Below are 16,290 nucleotides of genomic sequence, written 5' to 3'. Positions count from 1 at the left end.
GTGTTGTTACGTCGGGTAGTCAGGCTTTCTTTACGGCGGCGTTTTCTTGTCTTGGAGGCTTCGCTCGGATGGCGGTGTGTCATCGTTAGGTCATCGAGAGAGTCTTTTCATCATGTTCGTCATCGGCGGAGTGTTTTTGAGATTTCGACAAACAGCAATTGCAATGCCATCGGTTGTTGCTTTTAGTTTTCCGGATATGGGCTTACGAACCGGCCGCACGCTCGTCCTGTGTACGGTCGGCACTGCGGCGACTAGTAGCATCCTAGTTACCGCGAACGCTAGGAAGTCGGGGCCTCCACTGCGCTGCGGGGATGTAGTCGCGGATGTCTAGTGGTCGCGCGCCAATCTGTCAATGCGAGGCGGGCGAAGCCTCGTAGTCCCATCTCACGATATGGGCATCAGCCGTACACATGTCCCGCTTCTCCACAATGATAGCAAAGCGGGTTGTGTTCGGAAGCACACCACACGTCTGTCTTCCTCGGGGCGTTGAGCGGGCTGACAGGCGAATTGGTTCGCGGCGAGTGATGATGAAAATTATTTCTTAAGCAAGAAAGGGAGGTGTAGACTCACGCAGGAGCCCTACATATACTAGGTCGAGTCCCTAGTCCAGGAATCATTGGTCGAAGTCGACAGCTTGGCTCTCATGACCAAGGTCTTCTGGCTCTGAGGGTCTGAGCAACCAAGCAGGGCCGCCTCCTAGTCCTCTCAGGTAGGGGTGCGGGGTTAGCGCTGAATTTTGCTGGCAGGCCCCCACCAACTGATGATGCCTCCCCAAGGAGTAGGAACGCGAGGCCCACCGCGCATTCAAGTGGACGTGTCCACCTGCGGACCAGCCTCAGCTGACTCTGGGGGAATCAGAATCGTGCAAGGTCGAATTAGCAGGTTGCGCCGTGGCGGTTATGTAAGCCCGCCGTCATTTCCTGCTCCTGGTTACAGGACACCGCCACCGAGAAGTTACAGCAGCCCTTCACCACGGACTCTGCCTGGTTATGGAACTCCGCCTCTGAGGCCGCCTATTTTGCGCCGTAGAGCACCGTCTCCCATGGCGCAGTATCCGCAACCGTTTCCATCGCCTTCATATATGGCCGTACAGTCGGCTTCGTTTACGGCCCCGCCGTCCCCGCCTCCGCCGCACTACCAACCGGCGTACAAGTCAACTTCCGATACACTGCAAGCATATTTGCCTCCCGTCATGCGTTGCCCACGTTTCCCACCACCTGCGCCCCCTGCGACGCCCGCCAACGCTAATTTCAACAACCCGCCACGAGCGTCCATGTCGGTGTCTTCGTACCGCATTCGGCGGCCCCACCAAGTGTCTTCAATGACGTCGTACCCAATGGTGTGTCCCAGTGTTTCCATGATGGCATCGCCTCCAGCATCAGCCATGCCTACCATGTCGCCCATGCAATCGCCTTATCAATGTCCCTATCAATCGCCCATGCAATCCCCCATGGTTTCTCCATCACCGTCTATGATCATGCCTCCCATGATGCCTTCACCGTCCTTTTCCATGATGCCTCCCATGATGCCTTCAGCGTCGCCTTCTATGATGTATCCCATGCAGATACCGTCTCCTGTGCAATCTATCGTTATGCAGCCTCCTCCTCCGCCGCCGATGCCGTCCCCTTCGTTCATTCCCTATCCGATGCCTAGCCCCATGATGCCATCGCCTTCGATTATGGTTAACTCTGTGGCACCGCCAGCAATGTCGCCGCCTCCCGTCATCGTCATGCAACCGCCGCCCAGCCCCATGATGTTACCGCCAATGCAGTCGCCCATCATGCAACCACCCATGGTTAACGGTTGCTCATGGGACGTAATTCTCGTCCTTGACTTCCTGAGCCAACACGGCACAATCATTGGCCTGAAGTCTAAATAGATAACGGTATCCGTAGGCGATGAGATGGAGAGCTTTGTGAGTCATTATGCCTTGAGTGTGCTTGAACATCAAGGTAACATGCCACTAACTCCACTATCATCATTTCCGTTGACGAAAAACACCAGAAGACGTAGAAAAGGTCTTTGAGGGCGACCAATACTGTCTGCTAGTCCACGAGACGCGTCGTAAGAGGGATCGCTCGACTACTTGTAGGAAAAGTGAAAGTAATGCTGACAAACGTCATGCAGAAACACAAAAGCATCAGCATGGGTGCAATGACGAGTATATCGACGAAATTGTGTAAACCTGCAATTCGTTTGCCCATTCGGATTCTGCCACATGTAACACAGATGGCCATGATTTCATAAACTGCCTTCGATATAATTTCCAGGGTCCACATGAGGGAGTAGAAGCAGGTGTCAGCGACCTCTCCACTGTGTTGTAGCCTGCCAGTGTGCGTAGCATCAAAATGTTTCATTACTGCCGGGCACAGCATTGTTTGTGTATAAGCGGTGTAGCACGCGCTCGTTCACTTTTTCCAGTTCCTTAGCTGGGGCTGGGTACCGGCGATGGCAATAGCTAGCATTGCCTTTCAAAGTGAGTACGGATTCCACTTTGTTGCAGGTCCTCAGGGGGCAAAGCGTCACCCGGTAATGGAGTGCTCAGACTGCCCCATCAGCAGCTTTATTTCCTTGAAGACCCTGATGGACAGGAATCCCTACTATACAGCTTGGAGTGGAAAATACATCCCTGCTGCTTTGCAGTATTTGTTCAGCGGGTAGGGTGACCCATCCAGTCTCGTAATGACGGCACGCCCCACGGGAATCCGTAATGATATATTTAGAATAATAAACTTGTGAATTAGATGGAACATTGTAGGTTTTCTATCTCTGGGAGAGCGAAAGTTTCATCGTAGGTTAGAAAGTTTTATTTAGACGAAATTTTCACCTGACAGATAAAGGTATTGTGCCACTGCTTCAGATAGCTTCTAGCTTCTTTGGCGTGTCCACGCGGTGCCTATTAAGTCCAACACTAATTTCCACTCCTGTTTCCTTCATATACTATTAGTTGCACAGTGGACACTCCAACATGTAGGTAATCTCTGAACTACTGCTCGTAAAAGTGGATTTCATTTTGTCCGTTTAACCGGTTGCGGTGGTCATACCTTCAATTATTTCAAAGGATTTGCATGTCTTACACCTGAGGCCAGCGCTGGCTGCTATATGAGTGCACCTACATAATTTTAAGTTTGTTATTGAGCATTATGTGACTCGTGGTTGTTGCAAGTACTGGACCGAAGGTTGGACTGGTTTGGCGAAAGCAAGCGCCTCGTACGAATACTGGCTTAGAGACATTTCTTGCTCGACTTCTCGCAGTTTCAACTTTTCATCTTCTTTTGAGCGCGTCTTCTTTCTATGTTTATAGTATGTAGACACAGGCAACGTTATCTATGCATCGACATGGTTTCTCGAAGCGTACACAGTACACAATTAGGTCAACTATTTTATTTTTTGAGCGAACTAGACTGTGACCACTATTTGCCGTTATTCGACAACGACACATACTTGGAAAGCACATTTTTTGTAGGAAGGTGGCGAAACTAGTTGAGAACTTCCACCTACCTGCAATAACGTAGGGTTTCGTGAATTCAGCAAGATCCAAAATTCTTCTGAAGTATGTGGGTTCACCGTACGCAACTGTGCTCGCCGCAATATCTCCAACTGCAAAATGGTCGAGACAGTTCATCTATAGACTGAACATTTCACAGAAGTTTAACAGGGGCATTTTATTACCATTCCATCAACTCCAATGAATGACGCCATTATTTTGTCGCTTTTCTTCAAGCACACGTATACACCACATACTAAGCAGGAATGCCTTAATGCAGGAAAGCACCACATAAGCAAAAGCAGGAATGCCTTATCGCGATCTGCTAGATATACATTTGCCAAATGGTTGTTATGGGACTTCGGAAAAGTATTTTTTATTATCTATTCCATTAACCAATAGTCAATTTACCCTTATATATTCTTGCTTCTTCAATGTCGAGACTCAACAGCATTTCTTTTTGTTATTATTTACACAACCCTGGAGGCCAGCGTGTGCCCAAGGTGAGAGTAGAATATGCCTTATATAGTTGCGATGTGTAAAGCAGTCACGCTCAAAACAGATGAATAATAAGTTCCGTGCACACTGCAAGGGTCTGCGTACATTGCAGAAAGAACCACTCAAGCAATTTCGCAGAATGAAGACAACACGAGCAATGTACTATGTCCGGCATAAGGGCCCTTGGAAGTAATCAAGCCGTAGCAAATGTAACACCGTGAGCAAATAGGGGAACAATACATCGTTTTAGACACAGGCACACACGCACCTAAGCGGATACTCGCCACAAGCACAATTTTTTTCGCAGCAAGTCGTTTATAATCGCGCTGACATAATTCGATATGATAGACGTTGAAATCAGTAATTATTTTGTATAAAAACGAAGACAATATGTCCGGCCGTTACGGTATTTCCAAATACGATATCTCAGCACAGCTCTATACGTATTTTCATTTCGTGGTATATTCACGCAAAAAAATTTAAGACCGAAAACGCCGCAGTGACTGGAAGTGCGCTTGTGTCGTCAGCGCCTTCGCAGGACGGGCACTATAACAACGCTGGCATGATGAGCTGCATCGGGGGATGCTGAGAAAGACGACGTCGACGAAGGCGCCAGCAGTGGCAATAGCGTGGAGGCAAAATCGGAACGCTGGCATGATGAGCCGTACCAGAGCCAGCTGTGGAAAAAGACAACGAACGCGCGTGCAGTGGCACGAGCGCGATCCCGCTGTTACGGCGAGGGACGGCGACGCTCAACCTAGGAACGGGCACCTGAGAGCTGCAAACTAATCCTATGGCGACATATTGTAGTCTCGTGTGGCACTCTGCTTTCTTCTTCGCCATTTCGCCATACTCTCCTCCTCCGCTTTTCTCCTAGAGCTCTATTCGCTATAGCCGTCTTTCATACCCCTGCGCTCCACATTCGCTCTTTAAACCTTCGCTGTGCTCCTTCGCTCGGTTACGCCGAGGCACGCCGACCTGCAACGTACGAACGGGTGCCTAAACGGGTGCGCTTTAGAGACAAGCTTGTGCGCGCGAAAATTGGAGTTATCTTGTTGAGGTCCTGATGTTTAGTTGGTCTGAAAGCGACTGGAGGTAGGACTTAGGATCAAATTCTAAGCACTGTTTCTTGATGGAGTGAAGAAGTATTGGATGTGCTATATTTAAATCTTCAAATGTGGTAATGTTATTTTCATTGATTAAATGAGGGAGGGACCTATGACTTCCATAACAACTACAAATGAAGCGGATTATTCATCTGTTGTTCTGCTCTAGCTGGTTAAGGCCTTTTTACGTGCAGGACGTCCCAGATGACACAGGTACATCGAAACTTGGCTAGCGTTTTAAACGCTACACGTTTAAAAAGGAAGGCGATTGTTTAGGCTTTTGTTGTATCAGGCTTAGCCTACAACGATCAGAAGCACCTACAATCTCGATCTGTTGTGACCAGTTAGAACGACTGTTCATTGGGACATATAAATAATCAAAAGAGTATGTTTGGATATCTGTACAATGCATAGCACTCTCTGATGCGCTGTGGCGTGTTCATAGTAAGCGATACGCAAAAACCGTTCTTTTTTTTTCATTGGGGTCATTTGAAGCCCTTTGCTTTTTTAATTTATATTAATGTCCTACCTTCTAACATTTCCTCTTCCATGCGACGATTTACTGATCACTGCGTCGTATACCACCCTATTGAAAGTCATGATGACCATTTGATCCTGCAAAAGGACCTTGACCCCGTTTATGCCTGGTGTAATAACTGGCTTATGATGTAGAACTCGAATAAGTGCAAAACAATTTCCTTTACTCGTAAACAGTCACTTTATACCTTCACGTATTCCATAGACAACGTTTCACTGCCCCCTGCGGTGTCATATAAGTACTTAAGCTTGCATCTTACATCCGACCTTTCATGGAAATTGCATATCACCAACATATGTGCTAAACGGTCACAAACGCTGGCTGACTTACGTCGAAATTCGCGTCATTGCTCAGCTCATACACGAAAATTGGCATATTTAGCCTTCGTCCGCCCACAGCTTCAATTTGCTTCATCCATCTGGTCGCCTCATCAAGGCTATTTAATCTCAATGCTGCAAGCCGTACAAAATAGGGCCGCTCAAATCATTTCATGTAACTATAACAGCCACTCCAGTATAACAAAAATTAAGCTAAGCATTCCACTCCAGACGTTAAGTATTCGTCGTTCTGTTGCTCTATTATGCTTGATACACAAACATATTGAAAGCGTAACGTAATCCCCATCGCCACTTGAAAAACCATTACGTACATCCAGGCATCTTCATAATCACGTCAGCATCAAAAGAATTTTGGTAAAACTAAAGCTTTCAATTCCTCAACTTTGCCACAAGCCATCGCCCTTTGGAACGATCTTCCAAATAGCATTGTTTCAATCACTAACCGCGAGCATTTCCGTGAGTGCTTATATACATATTTTACAAACTGAGACTGTATTTTGTTGCATTCTTTTGTTCTGCTTACTGTTACTTTTGTTACCGCTCATCACGTATTTTATTGTATAATTCCCCATATCTCAATCATCCGACCGGAGCCTGTGATGTACCTTTAAATAAATAAATAAATTAAGTTCATTTCCAAAATATTGCATAAGTCAGAAATCGCGCTGACATTTTCATTGATATTCACTAGGTCATCAACAGTGTTACGCTCTTCTTTAGTCATTTATAAACTATTTCATACTCTCACTGTCATCACTGCATGCTGTTAAGTCCTTAATACACATCAGAAAAAAAAGTTAAGGGCCAGGCACCCTCTCGTGCCGCACTGCAGAGTTTTCGGGTTGGCACCCAGAGTAATGACCTTTAATATCTACGAATAGACTGCGCATGATCAAAACGCAGATATCATTGTTACCAGGTTGGATGGAAAGTAGTAAACATTTAAAACTGCAATAAAATCGAAGAATAAAACTAGTATCAGGTCGGTTTCGTTAGGAACCTCTTAAGAACCAACTGCGATAAGAACCACATTTATGTGTATTTCTTTAAAAGCATTGCAAGTTTTATTACGTATTGAATTGATCTGTGCAAAATACTTTTCCGTTCTTATTGGATATGTTTTGTTTCACCTACGCAATGCATGATGATGATGTATGTTGTTTTGTGGCGCAAGGGCCAGGTTTGGCCAAAGAGCGCCATGACTGGTGGTAGTGTTAAGGATGTATTATGGAAGATGTGACTTGGCTGTAAAGTGGCCTAAAATAGTCGCAGTAAAGTGCGTAAAATCTATGTACTATAAAATTATGGCGATGACTAATGATGAATACTATGAACATTAAAATCCATCGTAGAAGAATGATGCACAATAAAAATATATAGGATGGTAAAATTACTTAAAGCACTGCTGCCTCGCCATAGCCCTTGAAACACAAGGGCCTAGAGGCATGTGCTATACTAAAGAGCTATCGCGGCGGTATCCTCTGAAGAGAGGACCCGCTACGAACATGTGGGGCTAAAAACATGCAAGACAACATCTTTCAGAAAACTTAGGACTGCGTTGGTGTCAAATAAAGGTTCTGGGCCGAGTAACATAACGGGATGAAGGGGGATGCGCTGCCGGTATGCTAAAGGAAAATGTTTCTTTCTTTCGTATTCGGCTTCCCGACACTCCAAGAGGACGTGGAGGACGGTCAGCCTGTCCCCGCATCTACCGCAAGTTGGAGGATCATTTCCAGTGAGTAAAAAGTTATGTGTGCCGAAAGTGTGTCCTATTCTTAGACGGCAGAATAGGACATCTGTCCGGCGGGATTTTGTTACGGGAGGTCAGAAACCTAATTGTGGCTTGATTACATGCAGTTTATTGTTTGTTTCCATGTCCCACGAGCGTTGCCAGTAGTTCCGCAGTTTTCTGCGCAAGTAGGGCCTCAGATCTGTGACAGGGACTGCTGCGGTAGGATTTACAGAATACGATGCAACTGATGTGGCCATCTGGTCCGCCAGAACATTGCCTTCAATGGCCCTATGACCGGGCACCCAGCATATGATGACATGCTGGTTACATATATGCGTTTTACATAGGACGGAATAGAGTTCGTTGATGACTGGGTTTTTGTGCTTAGAAAATGACATCAAGGCCTTCACAACACTGAGGGAGTCCGTATATATAACTGATTTCTGGAGTTGTGATTTATTTATATGCTTTACGGCCGACAGCAGTGCGTAGGCCTCAGCCGTAAAGATACTAGTTTCCGGATGCTGTACGTCGGATTCCGAGAAGGATAGACCGACGGCTGCATAGGACACCCCGTCGTGTGACTTCGATGCGTCTGTGTAGAACTCCGTGCAGGAGTATTTGTGCTGGAGTTCCCGGAAATGCATTAGGATTTCAATCTCTGGAGCGTGTTTTGTAACTTGCATGAAAGATATATCACATTGTATGAGCTGCCACTCCCACGGAGGCAGTAGCTTGGCTGGATGCATTAGGGGAAGCTCGAGGAGTGGAACGTGCATTTCTTCACTAAGCTCCCTCACACGCAGCGAGAAAGGCTGTCTTACGGAAGAACGATTGCGAAAGAGTGTAGCATATGTCATGTCATTAATGGTATTAAAACAGGGATGTTGAGCATTTGAGTGGACTTTCAGAAAATATGTCTGGCTGATGTATGTTCTCTGAAGATGAAGTGACCACTCATTTGATTCTGCATATAAACTTTGTATGGGACTTGTTCTGAAAGCGCCTGTGGCCAGTCGGATTCCTAGATGGTGGACAGGGTCTAGCATTTTTAGTGCGCTCGGTGCGGCAGAGTGATAAACCACAGCACCATAGTCTAATCGTGATCGAATGAGGCTTTTATAGAGTTTCAATATACACTTCCTGTCACTACCCCACGTAGTCTGGGATAGAAGTTTGATTATGTTCATTGTTTTTAGACACTTTTCTTTAAGATGTTTAATGTGGGGGAGGAAAGTGAGTCTGTAGTCAAGTATGACACCTAGAAATTTGTGTTCTTTGTTTACAGGTATCTGTTGTCCACACACTTCTAAGCAGGGATCTGGAACCAGGCCTCTCTTCCTTGTAAACAAAACACAAGAACTCTTGTGAGGATTGATTTTGAATCCATTTTTCTCTGCCCACCCTGACACCTTGTTCAAACCATGCTGTACCTGTCTCTCGCAGACGGCGAGGTTACAGGATTTGAAAGCTATTTGAATGTCATCGACGTACACAGAGTAAAAGATGGCGGGTGGTAGTGAAGGACGAAGCGTATTCATCTTCACGATAAAGAGCGTGCAGCTGAGAACGCCTCCTTGGGGTACACCCGTTTCTTGCGTAAAAGGCCGTGAGAGTGCATTGCCGACTTTTACCCGGAAGGTACGATTTGACAAATAGCTCTTTATTATATTAAGCATATTACCGTGGATGCCCATTTCTGACAGGTCTCTTAAGATTCCGTAACGCCACGTCGTGTCATACGCCTTTTCCATATCGAGAAATATCGATAGGAAGAACTGTTTATGTATAAATGCGTCCCGGATATTTCCTTCAACACGTACGAGATGATCGGTTGTGGACCGCCCTTCTCGGAAGCCGCACTGATACGGATCAAGCATTTTGCTCATTTCAAGGAAATGGATGAGTCGCCGATTAATCATTTTTTCAAATACCTTACAAAGGCAACTCGTGAGGGCGATCGGGCGGTAACTTGCCACTAAGGAAGCATATTTGCCTTGTTTTAAAACAGGAACCACAATGGCTTCTTTCCATGCAGTTGGGAGGTATCCTGCAGCCCAAATGGTGTTGAAAAGTGCGAGTAGTGTAACTTGGGTATCACTGGGTAGGTTTTTGATCATTTCATACATGAGTCTGTCTGATCCAGGTGCAGAGCTCTTGCATGAGCTCAAGGCAGCTCTGAACTCGGCAATACTGAAAGGGCAGTTGTACGATTCATTCTGTAGACATTTTCCTTTGAGTGGCTTACATTCTTCGATGTGTTTATACTTTAGGAAGGATTTCGAATAATGTTTTGAACTTGACACACTCTCAAAGTGTTCGCCAAGTGAGTCTGCCTGATGTTGCAGCGTATCACCCTGTGTGTTTACGAGAGGGAGTGAATATGTTTGTCTGCCTTTAATTCTATTTACGCGGTTCCAGACTTTCGCCTCATCTGTAAACGAGTTGATGTTCGACAAAAACTTTTGCCAACTGTCTCTTCTGGCCTGTCGGCGGGTTCTCCTGCATTGAGACTTGACTTTCTTGAAGTTAACAAGATTCTCTGCAGTGGGCGAAGCACGTAGCAAACCCCACGCCTTGTTTTGATTCCTACGTGCGACTCTACATTCATCATTCCACCACGGGACATGCCGTTTGCATGCCGAGCCTCTTACTTCACGTATGCATTTGCATGCGGCATCCATTATGAAGGCTGTGAAGTATTCCACAGCAGCATCTATTTCTAAAGAACGCATGTTATCCCATGATATACTAGTTAAATTTCGGAATTCCTCCCAGTCTGCTGTGTCAATCTTCCACCTAGGAGCTTGTGGTAGATATTCATTTTCTTTAAGTGTTCTTATCATTATCGGGAAGTGGTCGCTCCCGTAAGGATTGGCCGTAACTTCCCATTCGAGTTCGGGCAGTATACACGGGGAAACTATGCTCAGATCAATTGAAGAAAAGGTATTGTTTGCAAGAGAGTAATAAGTGGGTTTCTTCTTATTCAGCAAGCACGCACCTGAAGAAAAAAGGAACTGCTCAACAAGACGTCCTCGCGCGTCTGTACGAGAGTCGCCCCACAGGGAGCTGTGTGCATTGAAATCGCCAAGAAGGACATAAGGTTCTGGCAATTGATCTATAAAGGATTGGAATTCGTGTTTCGTTAACTTGTAGTGTGGGGGCACGTAAAGAGAGCTAATGGTGATGAGTTTGTTTAGGAAAACAGCTCGAACCGCCACTGCCTCAAGGGGGGTTTGGAGCTGTAAACGCTGACAGGAAATACTTTTATGAATACAAATGGCAACACCGCCTGATGATACGACAGCATCATCGCGATCTTTGCGGAACTTGACATACTGTCGGAGAAAGTTTGTGTGTTGTGGGTTTAAATGTGTTTCCTGTAGACACAGCACTTTTGGATTGTGTTTTTGTATAAGCTCTTGCACGTCATCAAGGTTCCTAAAAAGACCTCTGACGTTCCATTGAATAATTTGTATCGCCATTTTGAAGGTAAATAAGTGCTGTGTGTATGGAAACGGAGGTGATGCCTTAAGTTACAGAGCTCTTTCGAGGCCCTGTAACGGGCGTTCTACTCTTTCTGGAGCGTTCGAGGGAGCCTCGCCGCTCCTTAGGCGCTGGGTGCGCCTTGAGGATAGTTGTAGTGTCCATTGCCTCTTGTGAGGCGCCGGACACGTGCTCTTGCGAGCGAGAATTCACCAGCGAGGGCCCTGCCTTGGAGGGCAAGACCCTTGCACCCACCAGCCCGGAGGTCGATGGGGCTCCGTGGGGAATTTGGCTGCGCTGGCTGTTGCCAGCGCTGGAAGGGGCCGGGGAGGTTGGGGCAGCCTCGGGTGCGCCCACCTTCGCGGTTGATGGTCCCTTCTGCTCGGTTGGCGGATGATGATGATATGTGGTGTTTTGTGGCGCAAGGGCCAGGCTTGGCCAAAGAGCGCCATGACAAGTGGTGATGTTGACGATGTATTGTGGAAGATGTAACTTGGCTGTAAAGTGGCCTAAAAATAGTCGCTGTAGAGTGCGTAAAATCTACTTGCTATAAAATTATGGCGATGACAGATGACGAATACTATGAAACATTAAAATCCATCGTAAAAGAATTATGCAGAATAGAAAATATATGAGATGGTAAAAATGTCTGGAGCACTGTTGCCTCGCCAGAGCCCTTGAAGCACAAGGGCCTAGAGGCACGTGCTACGCGAAAGAACTATCACAGCGCCATCCTCTGAAAAGAGGAGACGCTACGAACATGTGGGGCTAATAACATGCAACACAACATCTTTCAGATAACTTAGGACTGCGTTAGTGTCGAAGAGCGGTTCTGGGCCGAGTAACATTACAGGATGAAGGGGAATATGCTGCCGGTATGCTAATGGAAAATGTTTCTTTCTGTCAGATTCGGCTTTCCGACACTCCAGGAGGACATGGAGGACGGTCAGCCTCTCCCCGCATCTCCCACAAGTTGGAGGGTCATTTCCGGTGAGTAAAAAGTTATGTGTGCCAAATGTGTGTCCTATTCTTAGACGACAGAATAGGACATCTGTCCGGCGTGATTTTGTTACTGAAGGCCAGAATCCTAACTGTGGCTTTATCACGTGGAGCTTATTATTTGTTTCCGCGTCCCATAGCCGTTGCCACTGGTTCCGTAGTTTCCTCCGTAAGAAGGGCTTCAGGTCTGTGACAGGAACTGCAGCGGTGGGATTAGCAGAATGCAATGTAACTGACGTGGCCATCTGGTCCGCAAGAACGTTACCTTCGATGCCCCTATGACCTGGCACCCAGCATATGATGACATGCTGATTACCTATATACGCTTTACACAGAGCAGAATAAAGTTCGTTAATTACTGGATTTTTGTGGTTAGAGAAAGCCATCAAGGCCTTCACAACACTAAGGGAATCCGTATATATGACTGCTTTCTGGAGTTTTGATTTCCTTATATGCTTCACAGCCGACAATAGTGCGTAAGCCTCAGCCGTAAAGATACTAGTTTCCGCATGCAGTACATCGGTTTCCGAGAAGGATGGCCCGACGGCTGCATAGGACACCCCGTCGTGTGATTTCGATGCGTCTGTGTAGAACTCCGTGCAGGAGTGTTTGTGCTGGAGTTCCCGGAAATGCATCTGGATTTCAATCTCTGGAGCGTTTTTTGTAACTTCCATGAAAGATGTATCGCATTGTATCAATTGCCACTCCCAAGGAGGTAGCAGCTTGGCTGGATGCATTAGGCGAAGTTCGAGGATTGGAACATGCATTTCATGACTAAGCTCCCTCACACGCAGCGAGAAAGGCTGTCTTACGGAAGGACGATTACGAAATAGTGTAGCATATGTCATATCATTAATGGTGTTAAAACAGAGATGTTCGGGATTAGAGTGGACTTTCAAAAAATATGTTTGGCTGATGTATGTTCTCTGGATATGAAGTGACCACTCATTCGATTCTGCATATAAACTTTGTACGGGACTCGTTCTGAAAGCTCCTGTGGCTAAACGGATACCCAGATGGTGAACAGGGTCTAGCATCTTTAGTGCGCTCGGGGCGGCAGAGTGATAAATGACGGCACCGTAGTCAAGTCGTGATCGAATGAGGCTTTTATATAGATTCATTAAACACTTCCTGTCACTACCCCACGTAGTCTGGGAAAGAAGTTTCATTATGTTCATTGTTTTCAGACATTTTTCTTTAAGATGTTTAATGTGGGGGACGAAAGTGAGTCTGTAGTCCAATATGACACCTAGAAATTTATGTTCTTTGTTTACAGGTGTCTGTTGTCCACACACTTCCAAGCAGGGATCCAGAACTAGGCCTCTCTTCCTTGTGAACAAAACACAAGAACTCTTATGAGGATTGATTTTGAATCCATTTTTCTCTGCCCACCCTGACACCTTGTTCAAACCATGCTGTACCTGTCTCTCGCACACTGCGAGATTACAGGATTTGAAACCGATTTGAATGTCGTCCACATAGACGGAATACAAAATGGCCGGTGGTAAGGAAGCATGAAGTGTTGTCATCTTAACAATAAAGAGTGTGCAACTGAGCACGCCACCCTGGGGTACACCGGTTTCTTGTGCAAAAGGACGTGACAGCACATTGCCTACTTTCACCCGGAAGGTACGATTGGACAAGTAGCTTTTTATTATGTTTAGCATATTACCATGAATGCCCATTTGTGACAAATCTTTCAAGATTCCGTAGCGCCAGGTCGTATCGTACGCCTTCTCCATATCGAGGAATATCGATAAGAAGAACTGTTTGTGTACAAACGCGTCACGAATATGTCCTTCAATACGTACAAGATGGTCGGTTGTGCAGCGCCCTTCTGTGAAGCCACACTGAAAGGGATCAAGCACTTTGTTTTGTTCAAGGAAATGGATGAGTCGCCGATTTATCATTTTTTCAAATACCTTACACATGCAGCTTGTGAGGGCTATCGGGCGGTAACTTGCCACTGAAGAAGGGTCTTTGCCTTGTTTCAGAACAGGGACTACAATGGCTTCCTTCCACGCGGTTGGAAGGTACCCTGCATCCCAGATGGTGTTGAAAAGTGTAAGTAGTGTAAGTTGCGTGTCATTGTGTAAGTTTTTGAGCATTTCATATAAGATTCTATCAGATCCCGGTGCGGAACTCTTGCATGCGCTCAAGGCCGCTTTCAACTCGGCAGCACTAAATGGGCAATTATAGGGTTCATTCTGTCGGCATTTATTGATGAGTGGCTTGCATTCTTCTATTTCTTTATATTTCAGGAATGTTTGCGAATAATGCTTGGAGCTTGAAACACTCTCAAAGTGCTCCCCAAGTGAGTCTGCTTGTTCAAGCAGGGTATCCCCTTGTGGGTTTACCAGGGGGAGTGAATAAGTTTGTCGTCCTCTTATCCTGTTAACCCTATTCCAGACCTTCGATTCCTCTGTAGAAGAGTTGATGCCCGATAAAAACTTTTGCCAGCTTTCTCTTCTAGCCTGCCGGCGGGTTCGCGTGCCTTGTGATTTTACTTTTTTAAAGTTAATAAGATTCTCCGCAGTGGGGGAGGCGCGTAGCAACCCCCATGCTTTGTTCTGATTTTTACGTGCGATCCTACAATCGTCGTTCCACCACGGGACACGCGGTTTGCACGACAGGCTATTTTCTTGTGATATACATTTAGATGCGGCATCTATTATAAAGGCTGTAAAATATTCGACAGCAGCGTCAATTCCTAGCGAGGACATGTCATCCCATGAAATACAAGATAGAGTTCGGAATTTTTCCCAGTCGGCAGTGTCAATTTTCCACCTAGGAGCCTGTGGTGGATATTCCTTTATTTCAGATGTTCTAAGCAGGATTGGGAAGTGGTCGCTCCCGTAAGGATTTTTCATAACTTCCCATTCGAGTTCAGGCAATATACACGGGGAAACTAGGCTGAGGTCAATTGATGAAAATGTTCGGTTGGCGAGAGAATAATATGTGGGTGCCTTCTTATTCAGCAGGCATACACCAGAAGAGACGAGGAACTGTTCAACAAGACGACCTCGCGCATCTATACGAGAGTCGCCCCACAGGCTGTTGTGCGCATTGAAATCCCCAAGTACAACGTACGGTTCTGGCAATTCATCTATGAAGGACTGAAATTCATGTTTGCTTAGTTTGTAGTGTGGAGGTATATAAATCGAGCAAATAGTGATAAGTTTGTTTAGCAAAACAATTCGAACCGCCACTGCTTCAAGGGCCGTTCGTAGCTGTAAATGTTGACATGCTATGCTCTTTTGGATTACAATCGCAACACCTCCCGATGATGCGATTGCATCATCGCGATCTTTGCGAAAAGTAACATGCTGTCGGAGAAAGTTTGTGTGTTGTGATTTGAGGTGTGTTTCCTGTAGACACAGCACTTTTGGATTGTGTTTGTGTATAATCTCTTGCACATCATCAAGGTTCCTAAGAAGACCTCTGACGTTCCACTGTATGATTTGTGTATCCATATTTAAAGTAAGTTGGTGCTGTGTGTACGGAAACTGAAAGATGTCTTAGATTACAGAGCTCTTTCGAGGCCCTGTAATCGGGGTTTTGCCCTTTTTGGAGCGTTCGAGGGAGCCTCGCCGCTCCTTAGGCGCTTGGCGCGCCGTGAGGGCAGTTGTAGTGTCCATTGCCTCTTGGGAGGCGCTGGACACATGCTCTTGCGAGCGAGTTTTCAGAGAGGGTCCCGCCTTTGAGGGCAAGACCCCTGCTCCCACCAGCCCGGAGACCGATGGGGCTCCCTGAGGGATCTGGCTGCGCCGGCCGTTGCCAGCGCTGGATGGGGCCGGGGAGGTTGGTGTAGCCTCGGCTGCGCCCACCTTCGGGGTCAATGGCCCCGTCTGCTGTGTTGGCGAAGCAGCGTTAGCTGCAGCCGCCGAGGGGGCGGATGGCGTCACTGCCGCCTCACTGAGTGTGGGTCGGACAGCCGCCGGAGGCCGTTGTGGCGCTGCCCCCTGACGCGCCACTTCGGCAAATGTGTTCTTAGGCAGGTATGCCACCCGCCTACGTGCCTCCTTGAATGATATATTTTCTTTCACTTTGATCGTGACAATTTCTTTTTCTTTTTTCCAAGATGGGCACGATCGCGAGTACGCGGC

The 16,290-nt window shown here is 46.6% G+C and overlaps 1 protein-coding gene across 3 annotated transcripts in view; it reads right to left on the bottom strand.

Annotated features, from left to right (window-relative positions):
- Positions 1-16,290, bottom strand: part of LOC135902763 (neprilysin-1-like) — a 151,598-nt gene that overhangs the window by 26,608 nt on the left and 108,700 nt on the right. For all 3 annotated transcript variants that reach the window (XM_065433001.1, XM_065433002.2, XM_065433003.2), the window contains one exon: positions 3,502-3,600. In XM_065433001.1, the coding sequence (XP_065289073.1) occupies positions 3,502-3,600 (99 nt within the window). The remainder of the gene's footprint in view (positions 1-3,501; positions 3,601-16,290) is intronic.

The sequence above is a fragment of the Dermacentor albipictus genome, chromosome 2, assembly GCF_038994185.2.
Source record: "Dermacentor albipictus isolate Rhodes 1998 colony chromosome 2, USDA_Dalb.pri_finalv2, whole genome shotgun sequence".
Taxonomy (NCBI): Eukaryota; Metazoa; Arthropoda; class Arachnida; order Ixodida; family Ixodidae; genus Dermacentor; species Dermacentor albipictus.
The sequence above is the reverse complement of the archived record's forward strand: the minus strand, read 5'-3'. Positions and strand labels throughout refer to the sequence as shown.